Source organism: Symphalangus syndactylus, chromosome 11, assembly GCF_028878055.3.
Source record: "Symphalangus syndactylus isolate Jambi chromosome 11, NHGRI_mSymSyn1-v2.1_pri, whole genome shotgun sequence".
In the NCBI taxonomy this organism is placed as follows: Eukaryota; Metazoa; Chordata; class Mammalia; order Primates; family Hylobatidae; genus Symphalangus; species Symphalangus syndactylus.
In genome coordinates, this window is record NC_072433.2 from 58,951,745 (window position 1) to 58,974,707 (window position 22,963).

Genomic DNA, 22,963 nt, shown 5'->3' on the forward strand with positions numbered 1-22,963 from the left:
CTTGGGTTCTGGTGCCACAGCAGAACTGAGGCGAAGCCCCCTGTAACCTGCATCTCAGGCCTCCCGGGATCAATGGCACTGGGGACTGGAAGCCCCGGCCCCAGCAAAGCTCACCACAGCACGGGGTCCTAAAGGGTCTTGGGGTCACTTGCTGAGATGATTTTTTAACTTTTTGTTGTCAACTTATTTACTCCTTTGCCAATATTTAAATAGGTAGGCATTCATAAAACAGCAAAAATAAAATAAAATAAAATAATAAAAAAAAAAATCCTCTAAAACGGCCAAAGAATCTAAAACTTTACTTTTTAGAAACCTGGAAACCAGGAGCTCTGGCATTTGTGGAATAGTAGCATTAAAAATATCTACGATAGGCCGGGCTCAGTGGCTCATGCCTGTAATCCCAGCACTTTGGGAGATTGGGGTGGGCAGATCACCTGAGGTCAGGAGTTTGGGACCAGCCTGGCCAACATGGTGAAATCCCGTCTCTACTAAAAATATAAAAATTAGCTGGGTGTGGTGACACACGCTTGTAATCCCAGCTACTCGGGAGGCTGAGGCAGGAGAATTGCTTGAACCGGGGAGGCGGAGGTTGCAGTGAGCCAAGATCAAGCCACTGTACTCCAGCCTGGGCGACAGAGTGAGACTCTGTCTCAAAAAAAAAAAAAAAAAAAAAACAAAAAACTCCTATATCAAAAATATCATTTGGAGATCATTACTACCTAAGAGCTTTGTTCACAGTGTTGGGATAACTGTAGATTCATTCACATGTGGTTATAACAAACAATACAGAGATGTCCTGTACTCTCAACCCAATTCCCCTCAATAGTCACATCTTGAAAAACTATCATAGTACAATATCACAACCAGGAGACTGACAGTCATCCAATTCACTGACTGCATTCAGATGTCCTAGGTTTTACTTGTATTCATTGTGTGTGTGTGTGTGTGTGTGCGTGCACGTGTGCATGTGTGCATTTAGACATAAAGCAGGAAAACAAAGTGATAGCAAATTGTAACGTGCTATAAAAAAGTAAAGGTTTTAAAACATGCTGGGGCCCTATTAAATCAGACTGTCTGGGGCGGGGCCTGAGCTTTGGGATATTTCCAAGTGGTTTTAACAGGCAGCCAGGCCTCGGTAGCATGGCCTTAGCCTTGGAGCCCTGCCCTCATTCCTTCTCTGGGGGCCTCACTCTATTGCCCAGGCTGGTCTCTAACTCCTGGGCTCAAGCGATTCTCCTCTCAGTCTCCCAAAGTGCTGGATTACAGGCAAGGGCCACTGCACCTGACCCAGTGGTCACCTTTCACTGTCCCCCTTGCCCACTCTGTCTCAGACACCCTGGGCTCCGGGCTGTTACCTGAATTGTCCTTTCCCCAAGCTGGGCTGCTGCTTCCCACCTTTCAGGTGTCTGCTTGGACGCCACCTCCTCAGGAGTATTTTACGCCAATGCTCAGGCCATCTTCAGTGGGTTCTGAGCAGGGGTGACCAGGGATTGCCAGTGTGCTGTGGGGTCCCACTGCCCCATCCATCTCCCAGCCTCTTGTCTTCACAGCAGTTCTCTGTAGACATGGGGGCAGTGGTTGAGGGGTGCTTTCCATAGAATATGGAGCCAAAGCCTTAAAGCAAGAGCCCCCCCCCCCCACCCCCGAACCTCCCAAGGCCCGGGCTCAGCACTCCTGGGGGAGGGAGGGGTCTGTCGGGTACAGGAGAGGATTGATTAGATAAGGCAGAATCGCAAATGCATAGAGCTCTCCCTCTGCAGTGTCAGTGTCCCTGGAACACATCTGACCCCATCAGGCAGGAAGTCTCCACATGGTGAGAGCATGACTTTAACCTCTCCTGAATCCTTTCTAACCTCTCTTCTCACCTTTGATAAGTAAATCTACCCAGAATGGAATATATTTTATTTCTTGTATAGCTTTTATATATGGACACTGATTTTCAATATAAGGTAATGATATCAACTTTCCATTATAAAGAAATTGGAGAAGTTGATTAAACAACTTTTTTTAAAATTTATTTTTGATCTGAGCGTCTCAGGTTGAACATGTTGCCCAGGTTGGTGTCAGACGCCTGGGCTCAAGCAATCCTCCTGCTTCAGCCTCAGGGATTATAGGCTCGTGCCTCTATGCCCAGCAGAAGCTGATTTTATGACTATGAAATCGGTAGAAACCCAGGCGGTTCAGGGATGCAGCAACATTATAACAAAGTTTATGTACTGGATTCAGGTCTGCAGATTAGGTCCTGACATCACTTGGCTGGAACTGCAGACTGCTGTCCTGCTCTCCCTGCAGACTGGAGAGACCTGGAGTCAACTGTTAGCCAGGACAGGGGTCTCCGTGGGCTTTGACAGGGCCCTTGAATTCAAGGCTGGGTCAGCCAGTGGGAGTCACTCTCTTGCCCCTTTGCCAGGGCTCAGCCAATAGGACTCCCTGCCACCTGTCATCTGTCAGCACAGCTCTAAGGAACCTCTTCAGCCCTGCTTCTTAGAGTGGTACTGGGTCCTAACTGCACCCTGCTGTGGGGTGGTTCACCTTCTGGAAGCATCAGACTTTTTGAAGAAAAGCAATTTAAGTGGCTATTTGAAGCAGTATTTTTAGATGAAAAGTTGTGGAGCAGAATGCAACATTCACATGCAGCTTCACCTAAAATCCTAAGCTTTAAACTCTGCCCCTGGATCCCAGGGGGGTCCGCATGCTGTGTCCTCTAGCTTTGGGGGTATGTTGGTGGACAACTGGAGACACTGTCCACCAGTGCAAATGGTGCTGTGGTTTTCTGTTCCTAGGGCCAGGCTGGAAAGCTCTGAAAATAACACTGCATAAAGTACTTGGCAAGGGCGGGCACGGTGGCTCACACCTATAATCCCAACACTTCAGGAGGCTGAGGCAGGCAGATCACTTGAGCCCAGGAGTTCGAGACCAGCCTGGGAGACATGGTGAAACCCCATCTCTACTAACAACAACAACAACAACAACAACTTAGCTGAGCGTGGTTGCTCACATCTGTAATCCCAGCACGTTGGGAGGCTAAGGCAGGCGGATCACTTGAGTCCAGCAGTTCGAGACCAGCCTGGGCAACATGATGAAACCCCATCTCTAATAACGAAAAACAAAAACAACAACAAAAACTTAGCTGGGCGTGGTGGCTCATGCCTGTAATCCCAGCACTTTGGGAGGCTGAGGCAGGCGGATCACTTGAGCCCAGCAGTTTGAGACCAACCTGGGCAACATGGTGAAACCGTCTCTACAAAAAATAGCTGGGCGTGGTGGTGCACGCCTGTAGTTCCAGCTACTTGGGAGGCTAAGGTAGATCACTTGAGCCTGGGAGGTTGAGGCTGCAGTGAGCTGAGATTGAGCCACGCACTCCAGCCTGGGCGACAGAGTGACACTGTCTTAAAACAGAACAAAACTTTTTTAAAAAGCGCCTGGCATGTAGAGAACCCTTAATACACCAATGCCGTTACTCTGCCTCCCGTTGGACCATATAAATACCTATTCAGGCAAAGTTCCACCAGGGCTGAAGGCCTGGTCTCTGTCAAGGTCCATGTGGGTTCCAGTTCTGGCTCTTGTTCCGAGACACCCCTCTGCACATTTGAAATCAAAGGATCAGCAGGAAAAGATCTGAACTTTGGAAAAGAGGAAAAGCCAATTAAGTCCCAATGCATGGAAATGATGCCTTAGCCAAAAGTTAAGACGGTTTGCTCAGTGCAACCTCAATTTGTCATCCCCCCAACTTTTTGAGATTGGGTCTCCCTCTATTGCCCAGGCTAGCCTCGAACTCCTGAGCCCAAGTGATCCTCCCGCCTCAGCCTCCCAAAGTGCTAGGATGACAGGCATGAGGCCACCATGCCTAGCCGTCTCTCAGTCTTGATGCAAATACTCCTCTTCATCTCAGTCCCTACCTTCATGCCTTTCAACCTGAATTTGATCCTCTGGGTCAAGGACTCCACTTTGACCTTAAGGTCATTCCCCGGTTCATCCACCTGCACAAGCCAACAGCGTAGCACTACCACAATCTCCTGTCTTCAGGTGTCAATAGGTGACAGCTCAGCTATTATTCCTTGCAATATTTATTCAGCCACTATCATCGATCTGAGAAGGTGGATTACAAAGACGAGTGAGAGCCTATTCAGCATGTGGTGGCCTAGCACAGTTCCTTGAAATGACAGAAGAAGCTAATTACTCTTGACTGGGGAAGGAAGTCCAGGGCAAGCTGCCCTCCAGTCTTTGTGGGTGGAAAGCATAGCACCGCGGAGAAGCTGAGGTTCATTAGAGCTGGGAACACACCCAGGGGAGCAGAGCAAGGAGGGATATTTGAAAATGTGTAAATGCTTGTGAGGCCATGCGCAGTGGTTCATGCCCGTAATCCCAGCACTTTGGGAGGCTGAGATGGGCAGATCGCTTGAGCTTAGGAGTTTGAGACCAGCCTGACCAACATGGTGAAACTCTGTTTCTATTAAAAATACAAAACTTAGCCGGATTCGGTGGTAGGTGCCTGTAATCCCAGCTACTTGAGAGGCCGAGGGACGAGAATCGTTTGAGCCTGGGAGGCAGAGGTGACAGTGAACCGAGATCCAGAGTGAAACCCTGTCGAAAGAAAAAAAAAAAAGAAAGAAAAAGAAGACAGAAAAAAAAGGAAGAAAGAGAAAAGAAAGAAGGGCAAAACGTGTTAAGTGCGTGTGTTAAAAAGTTTACCCTGACTCTTGGTGGCTCTGAGTGACTAGAAAGCCCTGAGCCAGGGTCCCAGCATGGTCAGCTGCAGGTCTGTGCCAGACAAAGGGCAGCATCCAGGCACTGGCAGTCGGGATTAAGACCAAGAAGTAAGGGTGGCTTAGGGAATAGAGCTATATTTATTTAAGGACTAGGCAAAGATCCAAACCACTTTAAAAAATTTTAAATCAAACACTTTATTTCCACATAACAAGCGCAAAAAACTCCCAAACACTTTAACAATACAATTAACGCAGTTATGAATTATATACTACTCAAAGCCCCAAGGTCAGAAGGTCAATCAGCTTAACGCTCCAAACATTTCCAGACATGGTTTTTCAAAGCTACCTTTGGTTTTTGGAAAAACCAGTATGGAAGTCAATATACATTGAACGCACTGAATAACATTTGCTTATAGTAAGGTGTCCGACAACATTAGCTTACACCTGGCAAGTTGGAGCATGATCTGAAGTCATACACTGAAATCCATACACAGGTTTCGCCCCGAGCTCCTGCAGGGAGAAGCGAGGGCGGTGAAGGGGGAAGAAAAGGCCAGTCCGGGTGTGGCGTTTCTCGCTTTGTAACAGAGGTATGAGAGTTTAACACTAGTACACTGTCAAGTCATTAAGCTTCATGTTCCACATGGTTTCTTGCTGAGGCTTGAGATGGGCACAAATGGTGGGGAAGATGAAGTCACAGAAGAGTTTTGAGCAACAAGATCCCAAAGATGCTCAGAGAGGGTGGGAAGGAGCAAGCTACAGTTTCCCATTGTTCTCACATTATTTCAGGGTGAAATTGTGATGAGTTCAGATAAAATGTTCAAATATTTGCTTAAATTTTTAATCGGTTGCTCTATGAGAACCCTCATACGTAGCAACTTTGAAACTTTCATTATAAAAAAGAGCCTACAAATAAATTCACAAAAAGGAGACAATTAATGTTGAGCAGCCAAAAAGTCATGGTTTATTATATCTGAAGAAATTTCATAATTCAAACACAACCAAACTGTACATTTTACAATCACATTCTATTTGTAAACAGTTAAAAGCCACTGACTTCTTTTGCATCTTAGGACACAAACAGTTAGAATCAAGGCAATGATATGATGGCAAATTCTGTACTGTTAAAATTTTTACCCTTGTTTAGTCTCTCTTCTTTGACTAAGCAAGCATTATAATACCATTTGTGGGCAAAAAAAGGGGGGAGGAAAGAAAGTTTAAAATGGTGTAACTCGTTAGTTTGCAACAACATTTAAAATTTTCTTTATACAACAAACAACTCTGTAAGCCCAATACCTTGGTTACAGTATGCATAGTTACTGATTTCGGCTTTAAGGTACAACAGTTAAACATTATTAACACAGTCACAAGAGAGCAGAAACATATGGAGCCACTTGATGGGATTACAAAAAATTATTACCTATTGATTATTAGCAAACCATCATCACTCACTAATAAAAAGACAGCATCTGAAAGCAGAATGTCAAACTCCAGCTTTAAGCGTTTTTTTGTTTTTTCTTTTTTTTTTGGCAGAGAAAATTCTTTAACAGAGCAATATGTAGTATCAGTGCTAAAAGTTGGGGTTTTTCTTTTTTTCCTATAAGAAACTACAAGGATTTTTTTTTTTTTTTTTTTTTTTTTTTTTTAAACTGGGGAACTGGTTTTCCTGAGAACCATGCTCTTTGATTTGGGACAGGAATAGAAAAACAAAAGAACATGGCCAAATGCTGCTCCTTTTTCCCAGAGATAGAAAGCATCTTTTAAATCATCCTCCATTTTTTTTGTCTTTTACATTTTTTTTAAATGATGGAAGAGTAAACATTTTTTTTCTCAAAAAACAAACAAAAAAATCTGTAAACAAGAAGGTTCAACGTGAGAACCTCCAAAACAAAATGGAAAGCCTATTCAAAGTGCAGGGCCCGTCCTGGGTGGCAGGTGGGCTGCAAGTCACAGCTGTGGCCACAGTTTTTCAAACTGCAGAGCGAAATTCTTTAGTTTTACAACATGAAAAAACTGGTGCAACACTTTCATTAATAATCCTAAGTCAGCATCCTAACTTGATCTTTAAACTCCACGATACCACAATAAGGTAGGCAACATCAAGGCATAGTAGAGAGCGCACGCCTCCTAAGAACACCCTTGAGTAAACATTGACACTGGGACAGCTGCCCCCCATACTGCCGATGAGACGGAGAGAACATCATTCAGTGCAAAGGGAAAAGCTCATACGTTATCAGCCCAAAAAATGGTTTTGCAAGAGAGAAAAAAAAGGGTGGGGAGGGGGGAGGAATAGAAGGAAAAAAAAAAAAAAAAGAATCCAAAGGCTAAACATGATGAATAGACACAAGCGAGCTCATTCTCTACGGTTTAGCATGTATGGCGCTATTTGGGAGTGTAAATAGAGTAGATACCTTTTCACATTATAATATTGGCCTGCATGATTCAAGTATTCAAACTGATATGTTTTGGGGAAAACAAAGTGGAAAATGTGCAGAGAATAGCTGTTCCCACAGGCGGCCCCTGGCTGCAGGCGGCGAGCCCCACTTAGTGCTCCTTTCCCTCGCGTCTGAGGTCCCGGTCGGTGAGTCTGCATCTACACTGTTACATGGACTCTCCACCCCCACCCAGGTGGTCAACAGAAAGAAAAGCGTTAATGGGAGATGGGCTGCTAATTCCTCGGGGGTCGCTGCTGCTTGGAGGACCCCACAGGCTTGTGGAATAATGCGGGGTCCCCCAGAGTGAAGTGCCGTGAAGGTCTCCACAGTTAGTTCCCGACAGCCCAGCACCATTCCAGTGATTGAGATCGGTCCGGCTGGAGAATGAGTGGGAACAGTCGAGGGAGCCCAGCCGGCTCTGGCTGGACCCGAGAGACTGCCAGCCGGGAGAAGGGGTCAGAGACTGGCTTTGTGCAAAGAAACGACTGATCTCCTCTTCACTGGCAAACTCAGCAAGAATAGTAGTGTTCCCCAGTACACACCTAGAGGAGAGAGGCACCGCGGACACATGAGGACAGCGCGCCAGGAGGGCTTCATTCACTCACAAGTGAGGGTGCAACTTGTCTCTGCTAGGAAAGCCACAGAAGGCACAGAGGGAGAGACCACACCACATAACCTGCGTGCCCTCCCTTCACCCGAGCCTGCACCCACAGCTCTCCAGGGCCTGGTGCCTTGCCCAGAGCGAACTTCCTGTCTCCCATGGGCAATGTAAGGGACTTTGTAGGGCCATCTGACCAGGTCTGATTCCCCACTTAGGAGTGCCGACCTTGGAATCAGGGCACTACTGCAGCCAGCAGGAGCCACCCACGCAGGACCCCGTGCACTGCCTCGGGTCAGGCTGTGCTCTCACACAACTCCTTCCCCTCGATTCTTCCAACTGGGAGCCCAACAGCCAACTTACATGTGCAGAGACTTTTGTGCCTTCACTACCTCTTCTTTTGAACTGTAGCGGACCAGAGCATTTCCGTGAGGGAGGTTCAGGTGGAATGTGATCAGCGGGCCGTGCTGCATGCACAGAGTGCGCAGAGTTGAGCCATCGATCTAGGAAACAGTGTGGAAACTGCCAGTGAGGGGGGTCACCGCGGGCCCTCCAGGAGGCCGTTTCAGGCTGCACCGCTGCCCCTCCTCTTTCTTGAGGCTCTGTGCTCCTGGCACCACTCTTCACTGACACTCTGACGTTGCTCTGACGGAGTGCAGAGCCGCCTTCCCCACCTCCACTGCTCCCGGAGCCATACTGCTCCAGCCTCTAGACTCCTGGACACTCCCCAGATCCCCACTGTGGCTCCATGTCTTCTCTCTTCCCTGCCCTGAGGACAGCATCCATCAAGGTTCTGTTCCCTGGGGGAGGAGGGAGGTGGGAGCTCAACACCCAGCTTCCAGAGGAGGGGGCGGGCCAGGGGCTAAGAAAAAGCTCTCACCTCGGGGGCAGACCATGGTTTCTCCACGTGCCAACAAGGACCACCTGTGTCAAATTCATCTGCAGGCCCTCATACAAATGCAGAGTCCCAGCTCCTAGCCCAGACCTACTGACTCAATCTCTGGGTGAGGCCTGGGAATCTGTATTTTTGGTTGGTTCCCAGGCACATTACAGGGTGAACCACCAGATTCGACCACAGCCTGCCTGAGGTCTACAGACCACTCCTCTGCTGTTTCCTCTGCTCGGCCTCACTACCACCTTGTCTCACACCCAGACCTGAACCTCTGTTCCCATGCTCCCTGGCGTAGCCACATAAACCAGCATATCTGGTATCCTTACCTGAGGTGTAAGGTTTTTTAGAACAAGCCAATTTGTTATTCTCCCTGAGCTGCTCTCACCCCAGCTGGAACCTAAACAAGGAAAAGAAGAACAAGTCAGTTTTCCAGGACTGAAACAGTCCAACTACAGTTACTCAGCAGATCACCTGGCCTCTTGGCTTCCTTCACTTCCTCGCACTTCTACATGGGAGGCTTTCTCCCTAGGCCCAGAATTTGAGCTTGCCCTAGCCATGGCCAAGCGTTAACTCCTATGGCAGGGGGCTCTGCCTCTGGGGACAGTGAGCTCAGAATGGCTCCCAGTTCACCACACAGGAGGGCAGTGAGCCACAAAAGGCTGCATCTTTTTGAGATCTTCTCATTGATAGGAGCTAAAATCATCTCAAACAGTACCATCTGGGGAAGACTTCAGTAATGTCTGATCACTCTGCGTGTGTGTCCTTCAGGGCATGAAGCTTTAAGGGGATTCCAGAGCTTGTGATCGCACAGACACTCCTTGTTTTCACCAGGGTTGCTGCAGGGGCTCCCCATCTGGCCTTCCTACTGGACCCCTGTGGCATCCACTCTTCCCCTGGGAGTACAGCCCTCATCACTGACCCCACCTACAACCCAAGGCACCTCACAAACACTTCAGGTGCTGAAGAAGACCGTTCCATGACACAGCTCAGGCCTATCCACCTCTCACAGAATCCTCCCCACTCCCTGCAATCCTCTCATCACTCCAACGGGAGCCTTTGTGCTTTCTCAGGTGTCTGGGCCTTGGCAGAGGCTGCCTCTCAGTTCGCTTGGCTTACTACTATAGGTTTCCTGATTCCACTCAACTGCACCAAGCCTCCCTGGGGTGGGCTCCTGGGCCACTTTCACTAGCGCCCCTCGCTGTGTGCTGCCAGTCTCTTAGCTGGCATCCAGACAGATGTCTGTGGCCTCCAAAAACCACTCACACCAAACCAAAAACCACTCACACCACACCAATTATGTTAACTTGCATTCAGTAGCTTGGCACGTACTTTAGTGTTCTTTTCCTATAATTAACCCGCACCCAAAGGAAAAGCTGGAAGTTTTCCTACAGCCAATCACCCGTCTAAAGATCAGAAATTACACATTTAATCAGAAAATACTAATGAGGTTTTATTACTCATTTTCAGCTTGAAGATGGGAATGTTTGGTAGTTTGCAGGCAAGGTAGAGTGAAGGGTAAGATTGTATTTATTGGGGAAACTGCTAGGCTCATCTGGGGCTGTGTGTGTATATGTATGGTGTGGAGATGGCACAGGCAGGAAATGATGCCAGTACAAATCCAATGTTAGTCATTATAGAATGAGGAGAGGCAGAGGAACCAGTTTGCCGGGGCCTTCTGGCTTATGCCTGTTGGCCGTGTATGATTAATCAACAGCACTCTCTTTCACTCTCAAATGTCCCTGTTTAATATAGGCCAAGCTACCCCCCTAGTCTTCAAGCCTCAGATGGCCTGCTCCCATGTTCCCCAGACTTGCCCAATACTGGCTTCTGCTCCATGTGATGTGGTTTAAGCCTGCCACGAGCAGGAAGTTCCTACACATTTTAAGATGTGGTCTTGAGGAACTTCTGAGACAATGGAGCTTCCTAATGCATTAATGTTACTGCGGCCTGTTGTGTGTCTTTGGGTGGATCATTTGTTTACTGAAGTTCTCATTCCCCCTGATGGAGGTGAGGCAATAGTTTACTGTTCAGGTCTCTGTTAAACTTGACTGTTGGTACTGGTTAGCGTTTCGCAAATAAACCACAGAAAACCACCTTATGATTGCATCTTACCTGGGGTATATCTGGCGTCAGAATTTCCCCATCCTCCACCTATACGAAGGGGAGAATTATCCCACGTAGACAAGGGTGGCTTCTGACCAGTCAGTCCCGGAGGTGGGCGGGACGGAGCAGTGATGTTTTTAGGTGGCAAAGGGACCTTCCACAGCTCATGAGCCAGAGAGGTGTTTGTAACTGAACCAGGAGACCATGTCAATTTGGAATCACTATTTCTGGCTACTCAAAGGGGGAAAAAAAATGGAGAGGGGAGGAATAATGTTTAAGAAAGGAGGAAATTTAAATAATGACATCCATTCTCCCACAAAAAGCAAATCTAACAAACAAAAGAAACTGTTAAAACCCCAAATCAACTAAACTGCCAAAAAAGAAAATCAGCCCAAAGGAAACTGCTTTCCATCCCTCCAAATACTCAAGCCATTGCTCTGTTATTAACAGCTGTAAGACCTATGAAATTCTTAGGCCAGTGTCCAAAACTGTACTTGAACTGAAATGGAAAACAATCTGAATTGCTCTAAAATAGCAATTGTGAACTTCTTAATAACCGTAATTGAGTCACTCAACAAAGTCAGATAGGCCATTTAAGTGAATTTTAAAACTCTGTTGTTTACCCAAGGAAAAAAGGACTGCAAAAGAGCCCCAACCCGGGAACTGCCAAAGGAGATCTTCACGTGGTGCCTGCCTCTCTGTGCTGAGCACTGGCTGCCAGGCACCTGGCATGTTTGTCTGTGGTCCTGACACAGTCTACTGAGGACAGAGTGGGTAAGTAATTTGCCTATGGGTCTAATGTAGAGCCAGGATTCAAAACTAAGCCCGTATGGCAAAAGAAAAAAAAAAAAAAAAAAAAAAGAAAAGAAAAGAAAAGGGAGGGAGGAAGAAATGAAAGCAAAGGAAGGGAAGACAGAGAGAGAAAGAAGGAAAGGAAGGAAGAAAGAAAAAGACAGCAGGCCCAGTTCCTGACACACACTGCCTCGCAGCAATGGAGACATGAGTGGGTATGCAGGGACCAGGTACACAGTAAACTACATCAACTATCATGCTAAAAGCATGAGGGGACAGCAAGGAGTGGAACAATTCCTGTCTTCCACCACTATCAACTCTTTTTCTTACTTCACTTACAACGTGTGTGTGCATTAGGTCAGTGCTACTTAGGGTATGGCCAGAAGACCACAACACAGTTTCTTACTAATCTGCTGCAGGATGAGTCCAGAAATTCAGAGTGCGCATGTGTAGACAGACAGCAACCTGACATTCCTGTAACCCTCAAGTGTGCCATCATTTTCCTAGCAATTCAGAATTCACGTTTACCGCATTTTACAAAATTATCAGTCTATGAGGATTGGCATTGTTTTTTTTTTTAAAGATCCTCCGCTGCAGATAGTCTGAGAACTAGTTTGGATTAAATTACATTTAATGACAGAGCTGCTGTGGCTCTGAGATGAGATGAGAGCTATTCAGTGAAAACTGATTTTAGTAGATAACTGCTGGGTACAGTAAGTTTAAAAAGGAGTAAGGGATGTTAAAAATAATTTCCCAGGCTCACAAACAGGAATCTCCTAATTCCCTGAGAAGACTGGACGAAAGAAGAGGGCATTAAAACAACACCTGCGGCTCTGGCTGTGACCAACCCTCCCTTCCTCAGTGAAGGCGAGGCCCACCTGAAGTGCTTTGTGCTGTACTGCTGAGGGGAACGTTGTAGTTGGAGGCACGAATGGATGACCAGGCACTAGTTGAAGGCAGCGTGGTGTTCAAGGATGAGGATGACCCTGTGTGTGGGAAGAGTCCAATCAGCTACCAGAGCAAGGGACGTGGAGGTTTAGAAAAAGCAAAAGCTTCCAGAGAAATCAAAGCCTAACAGTATGCCACAAGAAAGGAAACAGGTCCATTCAGGGTAAGATGGTGCCCGAGACATCTTCCTTCTTGCCTTCAAAAGAGCATGCTGAGCGAGCTCGCCAATTGTCTCTGCCTTGGCTCAGCACAGGCATTTTCCCTCTGATTTTGTCCTCACTGGCTGTGAGGATGCGCTCTAGCAATGGGGTCCAGCCACCAAGACAGCACTCGGCTCTGCTTCCCAGCACTGGATCTAAAAGAAGGTTCGAGTCTTGGTGCTCCTAACTCGCCCCTGAGCTCCAGTGACTTCTTACTGGCTATCTTGCTCTCTAAGGCACCCGGTCACAGACACTACCAGTGAACAGGCCCTTCAGCCTTCTCCATTATGCAACATATTCAGGCTCCCAAACCTGGTGTGGCTTCCCATTTGTCTGCCCTTCAGTCTTCTCCATTACGTGATACATTCAGGCTCCCAAACGTGGTGTGGCTTTCCATTTTCAAAACCCCATCGACCACTACACTCTAGTTGAGCTCTAGACCCGACCACCATCTGGATTACTACACCAGTTCCCGGACTTGTCTCCCAACCCAATCCACTCTGCTCACCACAGCCAGATTACCCCATCTTAAAGATTCTTCCACTCAAAGCCTTCAATGTTCTATTTCCTTTAACATCAAATTCAAACTCTACTGACTTTCAGAGCCATCGGATTCTTCCATTAACTCCCACGCCGCGAGAATTTATGCTTGGCTTAGTGTCCCCCATAGGGGGCAGAGCTGTCTGTGAAACCCAGCCATTTCACAGTGCTGAGGACTCTTCTCTGCTGGTGCAGAGACACTTGTTACTTCTGTAAATTACATGTCTAATGCAACATGGTGGCTGCTTCACATGTGCTTTATAAACTGTTTAAAGGTATAGATGGTACTTTAAAAAGACAGAAAATACTTTTTAATATTTAAAAAATTCATTTCATTAACACTCTTCTGGTACAAAATCATGGATGAAACACATCTAAATGCCTTGAGGTGAAAAGTAACCCCGTGGCAGGTAATAGGATTTTATCTGCTAACCAATTAAAAAGCACATCTGGACTGCAGGGATCCTTAAATTGGTCTTATTCTTACTCTCTGAAAGACAGCCTAATTTGCTCTTCCAGATGAAAGTCCTTCAATATTCAGAGTATACAAGCATATATAATAATATAACATCTTTTACAAAAAACATCCATTTTTTAAATTACCATAATCTTGTAACTCAGTATAAAGTTAGTAACAACCTTCATTTGCTGTTTTTTCATTCCTTTAATACAATTGCTGGAAAGCAAAGGTTTGCTGGTCCCTTGTGTTAGCTTATTAAATTAATATACGTATTTGCCATACTAAGGGATGATAAAATCCTCATCATTTAAAAAGTAGCCAAATTAAAGAGCCACCTATAGGAACAGTGAGAATTCTGCCTGCCATTCTTCTTCTTCGTTTTCTTTCTTTTTCAAAGAGACAGGGTCCCACAACTATGTTGCCCAGGCTTGCCTCAAGCTCCTGGGCTCAAGTGATCCTCCTGCCTCAGTCTCCCAGAGTAGCTGGGTACTACATGAGCCATTCTTAACCTGTGTTAAGTGTCACTCAGAAATTGATTTGCACCCCCTACATACCACTGTTCCTGTCCCTGAGGTGGTCAACTTCCCGCACAGTATTAATTGAAAGATTGTTTATGACACTGCCAGGAGTGACGTAAGGGTCAGTTTCAGGGTCAATGTTTGGATAACCTTTCCATGGCTCACCAGGACGAAATTCTGGAAATGGAAATTTAAAATTAGTTCAAAGCTTAATCATCACTTTAAAATCCATTAATAAATATCCAAAACCTTTATTCCTAAATCCTATGCAACTCTCAAATACTTCCCAATTTATACTAACACTCTAAGAGGATGGTTCAGTAATACAATTAGTATTATAGAAGCAGCCTCCCAAAGTGCTGCGATTACAGGCATAAGCCACCATGTCTGGCTGTGATTCATGTTTTTTTTGAGATTGTATCTCGTTCTGTTGCCCAGGCTGGAGTGCAGTGGCATGATCTTGGCTCACTGTGAGCTCCGCCTCCTGTGTTCACGCCACTCTCCTGCCTCAGCCTCCCAAGTAGCTGGGACTACAGGCACACACTGCCACACCCGGCTAACTTCTTTTTTTGTATTTTTAGTAGAGATGGGGTTTCACCGTGTTAGCCAGGATGGTCTCGATCTCCTGAGACCTTGTTACCTGCCTGCCTCGGCCTCCCAAAGTGCTGGGATTACAGGCATGAGCCACCATACCCGCCAGATTCATGTTTACTTTTAAACAGTAACATTTAAAAGTGCTTTAAGCTTTAAGACAAATCACAAAGCTACTGCAACTCAGGCAGGAGAAAGCAGGCCATAGAAGCAGTTCTGGTAACTCCTATGTATGAATGAAAATACTGCAAGTTACTCCCTGACACAACTTATGAGAAACAGTGAATTAAAGTTTTTGTTGTTGTTGTCTTGCTCTGTCACCCAGGCTGGAGTGCAGTGGCACAATCTCGGCTCACTGCAAGCTCCGCTTCCCAGGTTTACGCCATTCTCCTGCCTCAGCCTCCTGTAGCTGGGACTACAGGCGCCCGCCACCACGCCCGGCTAATTTTTTGTAGCTTTAGTAGAGACGGGGTTTCACTGTGTTAGCCAGCATGGTCTCGATCTCCTGACCTCATGATCCGCCCGCCTTGGCCTCCCAAAGTGCTGGGATTACTGGCATGTGCCACTGCGCCCAGCCTGAAGTTTTTAATATAATTCTTCATGCTGGTCAATGGGACTCACTTCTACCTCTGCTGCTTGAGCATAAAGGCATAGGTAACAGGCTGACACACTCACTTGCCCAAGACTTCATGCTTAACTTTTCCTCTATCACTTCTGCATTCCTTCTCATCCGCATAGGTCAGTCTAAGCACGCCGATCTGGGCTACATCAGTATAAGTCCAGATGTAACAAAACCTTAATGGAAACACAGTCTCATGAAAGAAAGTGTTAGAAAAAATTTTACCTGGTGGCCAATTAACACTGCTAGAGCCGTTAGGCGATTTGGCACGTGGCCAGCCATCTCCTATTGAACCTGGAGGACTGGCTGGTGAAGTACTGCTGTTCATAAAGTCATAGGGAACAAATGGAGACTCTTCCAGCCTGAAACCACTTGAAATAGCACCTAACAAGGGAAGAATAATAGAGAAATGTGAGCAAAATACACACAGATTTATTTCTTATAGCTTTTCAAATGTAACATGAACACTTTCCATTATATCTGTGGGCTCTAGGCTGTGTTCTCTAGAGTAACTCTTTTACATTGAGATTCTAACATCGCATTTGAAGAATGTCTGAAAATGACCACTGTGAATTTCATTTTATGAGATGCATAAACATCATTAAGTGACCAGAATATGAGTACAAACTTATTTCCAAATCATTAAAACACTTGTATGGTGGAGGGCTATGATAGCTCAGGGGTTCTTTTTAGGCAATAAAAATGTTTAAAATGGATTGTGGTGATGGCTACACAACACCATGAATATACTAAAAGACTGAATTATAAGTAAATTATATCTCAATAAACTGTTAGAAAGGATGGGGCCAGGCGTGGTGGCTCATGCCTGTAATCCCAGCACTTTGGAAGGCTGAGGTGGGCAGATCACGAGGTCAAGAGATTGAGACCAACCTGGCCAACATGGTGAAACCCTGTCCCTACTAAAAATACGAAAATTAGCTGGGCATGGTGGCACGCACCTATAGTCCCAGCTACAGCTACTCGGGAGGCTGAGGCAGGAGAATCACTTGAACCCAGGAGGTGGAGGTTGCAGTGAGCTGAGATCATGCCACTGCACTCTAGCCTGGGAAGAGGGCAAGACTCCGTCTCCAAAAAAAAAAAAAAAGAAAAGAATGACACCGGAAGGAGTAAATTTGGAAGAGAAAACCAAGTCTCCTCCATTCATGTTGAATTTGAAGTGGATGCAAATAGAACCTTGCTCGCAACTCCAGCCGGCTCCCACTATGAACATCTATAACACACAGCCAGGCCCTGCATGCCACTCCAGCCTCACTCTTTCTTCTGGCTTCAAGTCACAATGTGCCAGCATCCACATGGGTAACTCAGGGATGATGGAGCTTGTCCCTGACAGGGCCTCGCACCTCTCGCTGGTGGGCACTGACCTATCCCTGACTCAATGCGTCTCCACTGCTTCCATTTCCCCTCTGGCTCTCGCATCCTCAATCTTGTCACTCTGATCTGTGTGAACTATGTATCTGTTCTATAAGCGGAATTAAAGCCACTTGGGAGTGAAATGGGACATAAATGAAGTAATGGCTGTACAGGATACATGAGGAAAGCATAACTGCCACATTTCAAGTGATTAATTCTTATACTTGAGATGATAAATGTAATTATATATTTTTTTCTAGTAAGAACAATTTCCACTTATGAAAACTTCCTTTAATCTAAGAGAAACAGATGATATAACGAGGCAGCAAGGGTGCAATTTTATTTCATTAATCAACACAAGGGGAACATCAACAAAATGAAATGTAAAACCTACGTGATAGGTTCAGTTTAAGCAAATGGAGCTAAATGTGCAGTGGAGAATATTTGTCTTGGAGGTAGGGCATCTGATGAGATAGTGATGAAGGCAGTAATGGCAATGATGGCTATCATCTGCTGACCACTGATGTGTCTAACCCTGTTCCAGCACCTAAGCGCCTGAGATGCATTCAGGCACTTCATCCTCAAAACATCCCAAGAGGACCACCATAAAAAAGAACACAATCATGTCTTTTGCAGCAACATGGATGGAGCTGGGAGCCATTATCCTATGTGAACTAAAGAGAAAATCAAATATTATATGTTCTCACTTTTAAGTAGGAGCTAATCAATGTATACCCAAAGATGGAAATTATTAATAGGCTCTTGGGACTCCACAAGTGGGGAGGGTGGCAAGGGTTGAAAAACTACTTACTGGGTAAAATGTTCACTGTTTGGGCAATGGGCTTACTGGAAGCCCAATCTCCACCAGTATGCAATATATCTCTACCAGTATGCAATATACCTGTATAAAAACATGAACATGTACCCCCTGAATCTAAAATAAAACTAGGCTGGGCGCACGGCTCACGCCTATAATCCCAACACTTTGGGAGGCCGAGGCAGGCGGATCACTTGAGCTCAGGAATTTGAGACCAGCCTGGGCAACATGGCAAAACTCCATCTCTAATAAAAATACAAAAAACTAGCCAGGTGTGGCGGTGCTCGCCTGTAATCCCAGCTGCTCGGGAGGCTGAGGTTGGCAGGGTGGGGGCGGTCACCTGAGTCAGGGAGGTCAAGGCTGCAGTGACCTGAGATTGTGCCTCTGCACTCCAACCTCTGCAACTGGGATGAGACCCCGTCTCAGGAAAAAAAAAAAAAAAAAAAAGCCCAAGAGGTACTATTAATTCCATTTGGCAGATGAGGGACCTCAAGTTCAGAAAGGTTAAGTTACTTGCCAAGTAGCTAATTGCACTCACGTGTCACTTAACAGGGCTACATTTGGAGAAACTAGGCAATTTCATTTGTGTGAACATCAGAGTGCCCTTACACAAACCTAGACGGTAGAGCCCACTACATAGCAAAGCCCTATGGCCTAGCCTACTGCTCCTAAGCTACTAACCTACAGTGTGTTACTGTACTGAGTAATGTAGGCAACTGTAACAGAAGGGTGTATCTAAACATAGCTAAACAGGAAAGGTACAATAAAACATGGTATTACAAGCTCAATGGACCCACTATTGGATACATGGCCCATTGTTTACTGAAACATTGCAATTAAGTGGTGCATGACTGGAATAACAGAGTCAATTAGTAGCAGAGCTAGGTCTCAAACCTCGGATTCATATTTATTTTGCCATTTCCCCATTATCTCAACTCCCTGTTCTCACTCTTCAGGTCAGAAAAATTCCAGGCTGGGCCTGGTGGCTCACGCCTATAATCTCAGCACTTTGGCAGGCTGAAGCGGGCAGATCACCTGAGTTCAGGAGTTCGAGACCAGCCTGGCCAACATGGTGAAACCCCGTCTCTACTAAAATTACAAAAATTAGCCGGGTGTGGTGACTCACACCTGTAATCCCAGCTATACTCGGGAGGCTGAGGCACGAGAACCACTTGAATCCTGGAGACGAGGGTTGCAGTGAGCAGAGACTGCATCACTGCACTCCAGCCTGGGTGACCGAGTGAGACTCTGTCTCAAAAAAAAAAAAAAAAAAAAAATTCCAAAGTTACATTCCCCTGAATGGCAAATGAACTTAGAATCAAGGGTCTGTTTGGTTTATGGTCTAGTGGTTCCTTCTATTACACGACAATTTTAATTTCTGAAAATCATTAGTCCAATGTGTACAATCTAGAAATCTGACCCTAAAATTTAGTTAATAAACTTTCAAAGTAAAATTCAATAGAAAAAAAAGGAATGTCACAAAAATATCATTTTATTAGCAATCATACATTTGAGGCTGCTTAAGCTAGAATCACCAAGCCCTGTCAATTCCACTTCCTCCACAGCTCCTGGATAATGACTATACTAGATGTACTCCAATTCTCCACACTGCACCCAGAGGCATCATTCGAAAGTGCAAATCTGATCATGTCATCTCCTGGCTTAGTACTCTCCAACATACAAAAGACAATGTTCAAATTCTTCAACAGTTTATAAGGCTCTTAAAATTCTAGCCCCACTCCACCTCTCATGCTTTCCCCTCCCTTCACCTCTGCCTGCCTGACTTCTGTTTATCTTTCATATCTCAGCTTCAGAGATCACAGGCCTCCTAGAAGCCTTGCCCAACTGCCTCCAACCAAGGCTAAAATAAAAAATCTCCTTCTATACATGTCACCAAATCCGTCCGGGTGCTGAGGTGAAGGGATTTTATAAACTGCCTGGAAGTCACAGAATATTAGGCCCATAGAGTATCTGAGACATACAATTTAACCCTTCTGTAATGCAGAACTTCCTAGTCAAATGTCCTTGCCTCCACTCCCCTTAACAAATCAGACTTTTCTTACTGTAGGTGTGCAGCGAACGGTTAGCATGGCAGACTGGATTGCACATTCCAAAGTGTGCCAGGACTGTCGCTTGTTCAGCTCCTGTGCTTCTCCAAGCCCATGGACTACTCTGCCAGGTAAGAGTGCCTCTGCATGCCTTACACCTAGGCCACTCTAGTGATATGATTTACGGTGAACACCTATTCTTTTCTGCCTGAGACTCGGGTCCATCCTGTATTTGTCTGACCTCTGAGGGGTCTGTCTGGAGAGGGTTGGAGACTGACTAGCTGATCAGTTATGGAAGTGTTTCAGGCTTACCCTGCTGAATGAAAGAATGAGTTAAGTGAGTTACCAAGCTTTTCTGCTTTTAATTTCTGAAACTCTCTTGCAGTGCACTCCCTCTCATGTCCACTGACCTTTCTCTCTCTTACCTAGACTACTCTAAGTCTTAACTGCCTCTAGGCACCCATCATTTTCATGTTTAAAATCATTCATGGCACAAAAGTTTTCCATGATTTGTACCACACCTACTATTCCGTCTTCATCTACCTCTTTTCTGTCATTTGCACCTTCACCCCCAGATATGCCGAGATACAGAATTCACCAGGCAGTCCTCTTTGAACCCTGCATGCACTATTCTCTCTTGGTTGCTCTTCCTGTTTGTTTGGTAAACTTACTCTTCTCAAGGTAAGTCTTTTTCACCTCTCTAGACCCACCACACCTGTAGTTATTCCTGACTCAATGCTCCTAAGGAACTTGGTATTATTAAACTATTATAAATATTAACTTTGATATTACCTATTACATTGTACTAAAGCTGCTGACATACTTTCGTTCACAATGAACAATTCCAGGGCAAGTAATTTTACATATATACATACATACATATATACATACATACATTCAACTGTAAGCATGTATGTACATTGTGTCTATGTATTCCAGGTGCTAACATAGCCTTGGAAAGCAGAAGATACTCAATTAATATTTGCTAGGTGAACGGATAATACTAAATAAGGTGAAAATGGCATTTCTAAAACAAAATTTAATTGCTGAAAAGACAATACTGTTAAATCCATATGACTTACACATAGCAATAAGCTATATAAAAAGAAAATGTGTCCATATATAAGGAATTGATAGAAATAAAATTATGGGCCAGGTGCAGTAGTTCATGCCTCCAATCGCAGCACTTTGGGAGACCAAGGCGGATGGATCACCTGAGGTCAGAAGTTTGAGACCAGCCTGGCCAGCATGATGAAACCCCGTCTCTACTAAAAATACAAAAATTAGCCAGGCATGGTGGCTCAGGCCTGTAATCCCAGCTACTCGGGAGGCTGAGGTAGGAGAACCGCTTGAACCCAGGAGCAGAGTTTTCAGTGAGCTGAGATCATGCCACTGCATTCCAGCCTGGGTGACGGAATGGGACCCTGGTAGAAGTTTTAAATGTCCTAAGAACATATCAAATTAAATCCAGTAAATGTTAATAAGTGTAATAATATAAGAATAAAAATCACTTAGAAAAATGTAAAAAGCCAAAGGGAAAATAATTTTTAAAAATGTATCATCTGATCTCTCCTTTATAAAACAGAGTAGAGGTAAATTTTGCTTTTCATCTGAAAGTCTCTTATTGTAACTAAGACTTAATAATAACTTTTTTTTAAAGGAGGAAAAGTTCTAAGATAATTTGGCTTTGAAAACACATTTAAAATAAAATAAAGGCCTAAATCTAGTATTCTGCAGGTTTTTTTTTTTTTTTTTTTGGTAAGATGTATCTTTTGTACCATGTTTGCTGGAGTTTTGATCCAAAGATGTGTTCACAGAAATGCTGTCCACTGTCGTCCACTTCCTTAGTCTTGACTGTGGCTCTTTAATACTGTTCATATCCATATTTACATTCAAGTTTGAGTTCAAGCCTGAAAAATTAAAAAACAAAACAAAACCTTAGAAAATACAGCACATTTTCTTTCTAGCAGCACAACTTCTATTTCCTAGAAAAACATGTAACTAATGTTTTCAAACCATGTAACTGTTAATACTATAATTTAGTTATATGTAGAAAATATTTCTCCATAAAATTTTGATGATTTTAAAACTCCTTGGCAAAATAAGAGGGAGAAAAGTTTTAAGGAAGCCAGATGTATAAGTTTACTTGGAATAAAATGTATCTGTTTAGCTATTTCCCAAGTGTACCTATGCATGAAGATCTGTGGTCACTTTCAGTTGCTATCTTTTGCTTGCAAATTCTAAAGCAAAAATGTCCTGTACTAGCAATTACACCTAGGCGGGGGACGGATATATCTTAAGGCACAATTTACTTGATCTTTGCTGATGAGGCCCCTCAGACTTGGATATTCTCTTGGAACAAGAATGGAAATTTCAACCTTAGATACAGTGGTTAGAAAACTATTAAGCTAGTTTTTCTTAAAAGAGCAATCTAGGGACTATTAATATTACAATTACCTAAAATGCTTGTTTAAAAATGAAGACTTTCCAGTGGGAGCCAGAATCTTTGTTTCAAAATTCCCAAGAGGTTCTTATTCTAAGTTCCAAATTAAATTGTTTTAAATTCTCTGGTCTGATGAGTCCATGTGATGTTAAGGTCTGCCAAACCTGAAAACTTCAATAATATGAATTCTCTAATACCATGCATATTTTTGCAGAGAGCAATTAAATTTGCTACTCTTGGACCCATCAATCAGATCAGGAGTTGACAATTTTTTTCTGCAGAGGTTCAGCCGGTATCTCAGGCTCTGTGGGCCACATGGTCCCGGTGTCTCCATGCAACTCTGCTGGTGCAGCACGAAAAGAGCCACAGACCCCAGGTTAGAGAAAATGTGGCTGTGTCCAACAAAACCTTACGACAGCAGGCAGTGGGCCAAATTTGGCCAACAGGCCATAGCCTGTTGCCCAACTTAGATAACTGTATTGGTATTTGCATGGGCTAAGCAGACTTTCTTAATCAAGAAGTATCCCTCATTGAGAAGCCGGCCAGGGCAGGAAATCCTATGCTTAGAACTTATGTGGCCCAATTTATATGTCAAGTGTGTAGTCAAATAGGAAGAGCCAGTTCCCTTCACTGGTGAGACAGAAACTTCTCCTTGTACTTGGGTATCATTCTTTTACTATTAACTGTTGTCTCTGACATCATCTGGCTACCACTAAATGGCTTCTTCAGTATTCACCCACAGTAGTAACCGACAAGGGAACTGTTTTTGGAAATGCAGAGATCACTAACAAGCCTAAGGACTCAAAGTGCAATTTATGTCCCAGGTGAGAGTCTGTGGTAATACCAGGGTAAGCCAAACCAGTTCAGTCAAAGAGTGACGCA

At 44.8% G+C, this 22,963-nt stretch overlaps 1 protein-coding gene across 26 annotated transcripts in view; it reads right to left on the minus strand.

The window, feature by feature from the left end:
• Positions 1-4,879: 4,879 nt before the first annotated feature.
• Positions 4,880-22,963, minus strand: part of TNRC6A (trinucleotide repeat containing adaptor 6A) — a 218,559-nt gene continuing 200,475 nt past the window's right edge. For 25 of the 26 annotated variants that reach the window (XM_055299145.1, XM_063612042.1, XM_055299142.2 and 22 more), the window contains 8 exons: positions 21,417-21,548; positions 15,628-15,786; positions 14,229-14,369; positions 12,405-12,512; positions 10,744-10,965; positions 8,958-9,028; positions 8,103-8,242; positions 4,880-7,683 (listed from right to left, as the gene is read on the minus strand). In XM_055299145.1, the coding sequence (XP_055155120.1) occupies positions 7,308-7,683; positions 8,103-8,242; positions 8,958-9,028; positions 10,744-10,965; positions 12,405-12,512; positions 14,229-14,369; positions 15,628-15,786; positions 21,417-21,548 (1,349 nt within the window). In that variant the 3' untranslated portion in view covers positions 4,880-7,307. Of the gene's footprint in view, positions 7,684-8,102; positions 8,243-8,957; positions 9,029-10,743; positions 10,966-12,404; positions 12,513-14,228; positions 14,370-15,458; positions 15,787-21,416; positions 21,549-22,963 lie in introns of those variants that run through there. The other variant, XR_010114241.1, reaches the window with a different exon arrangement.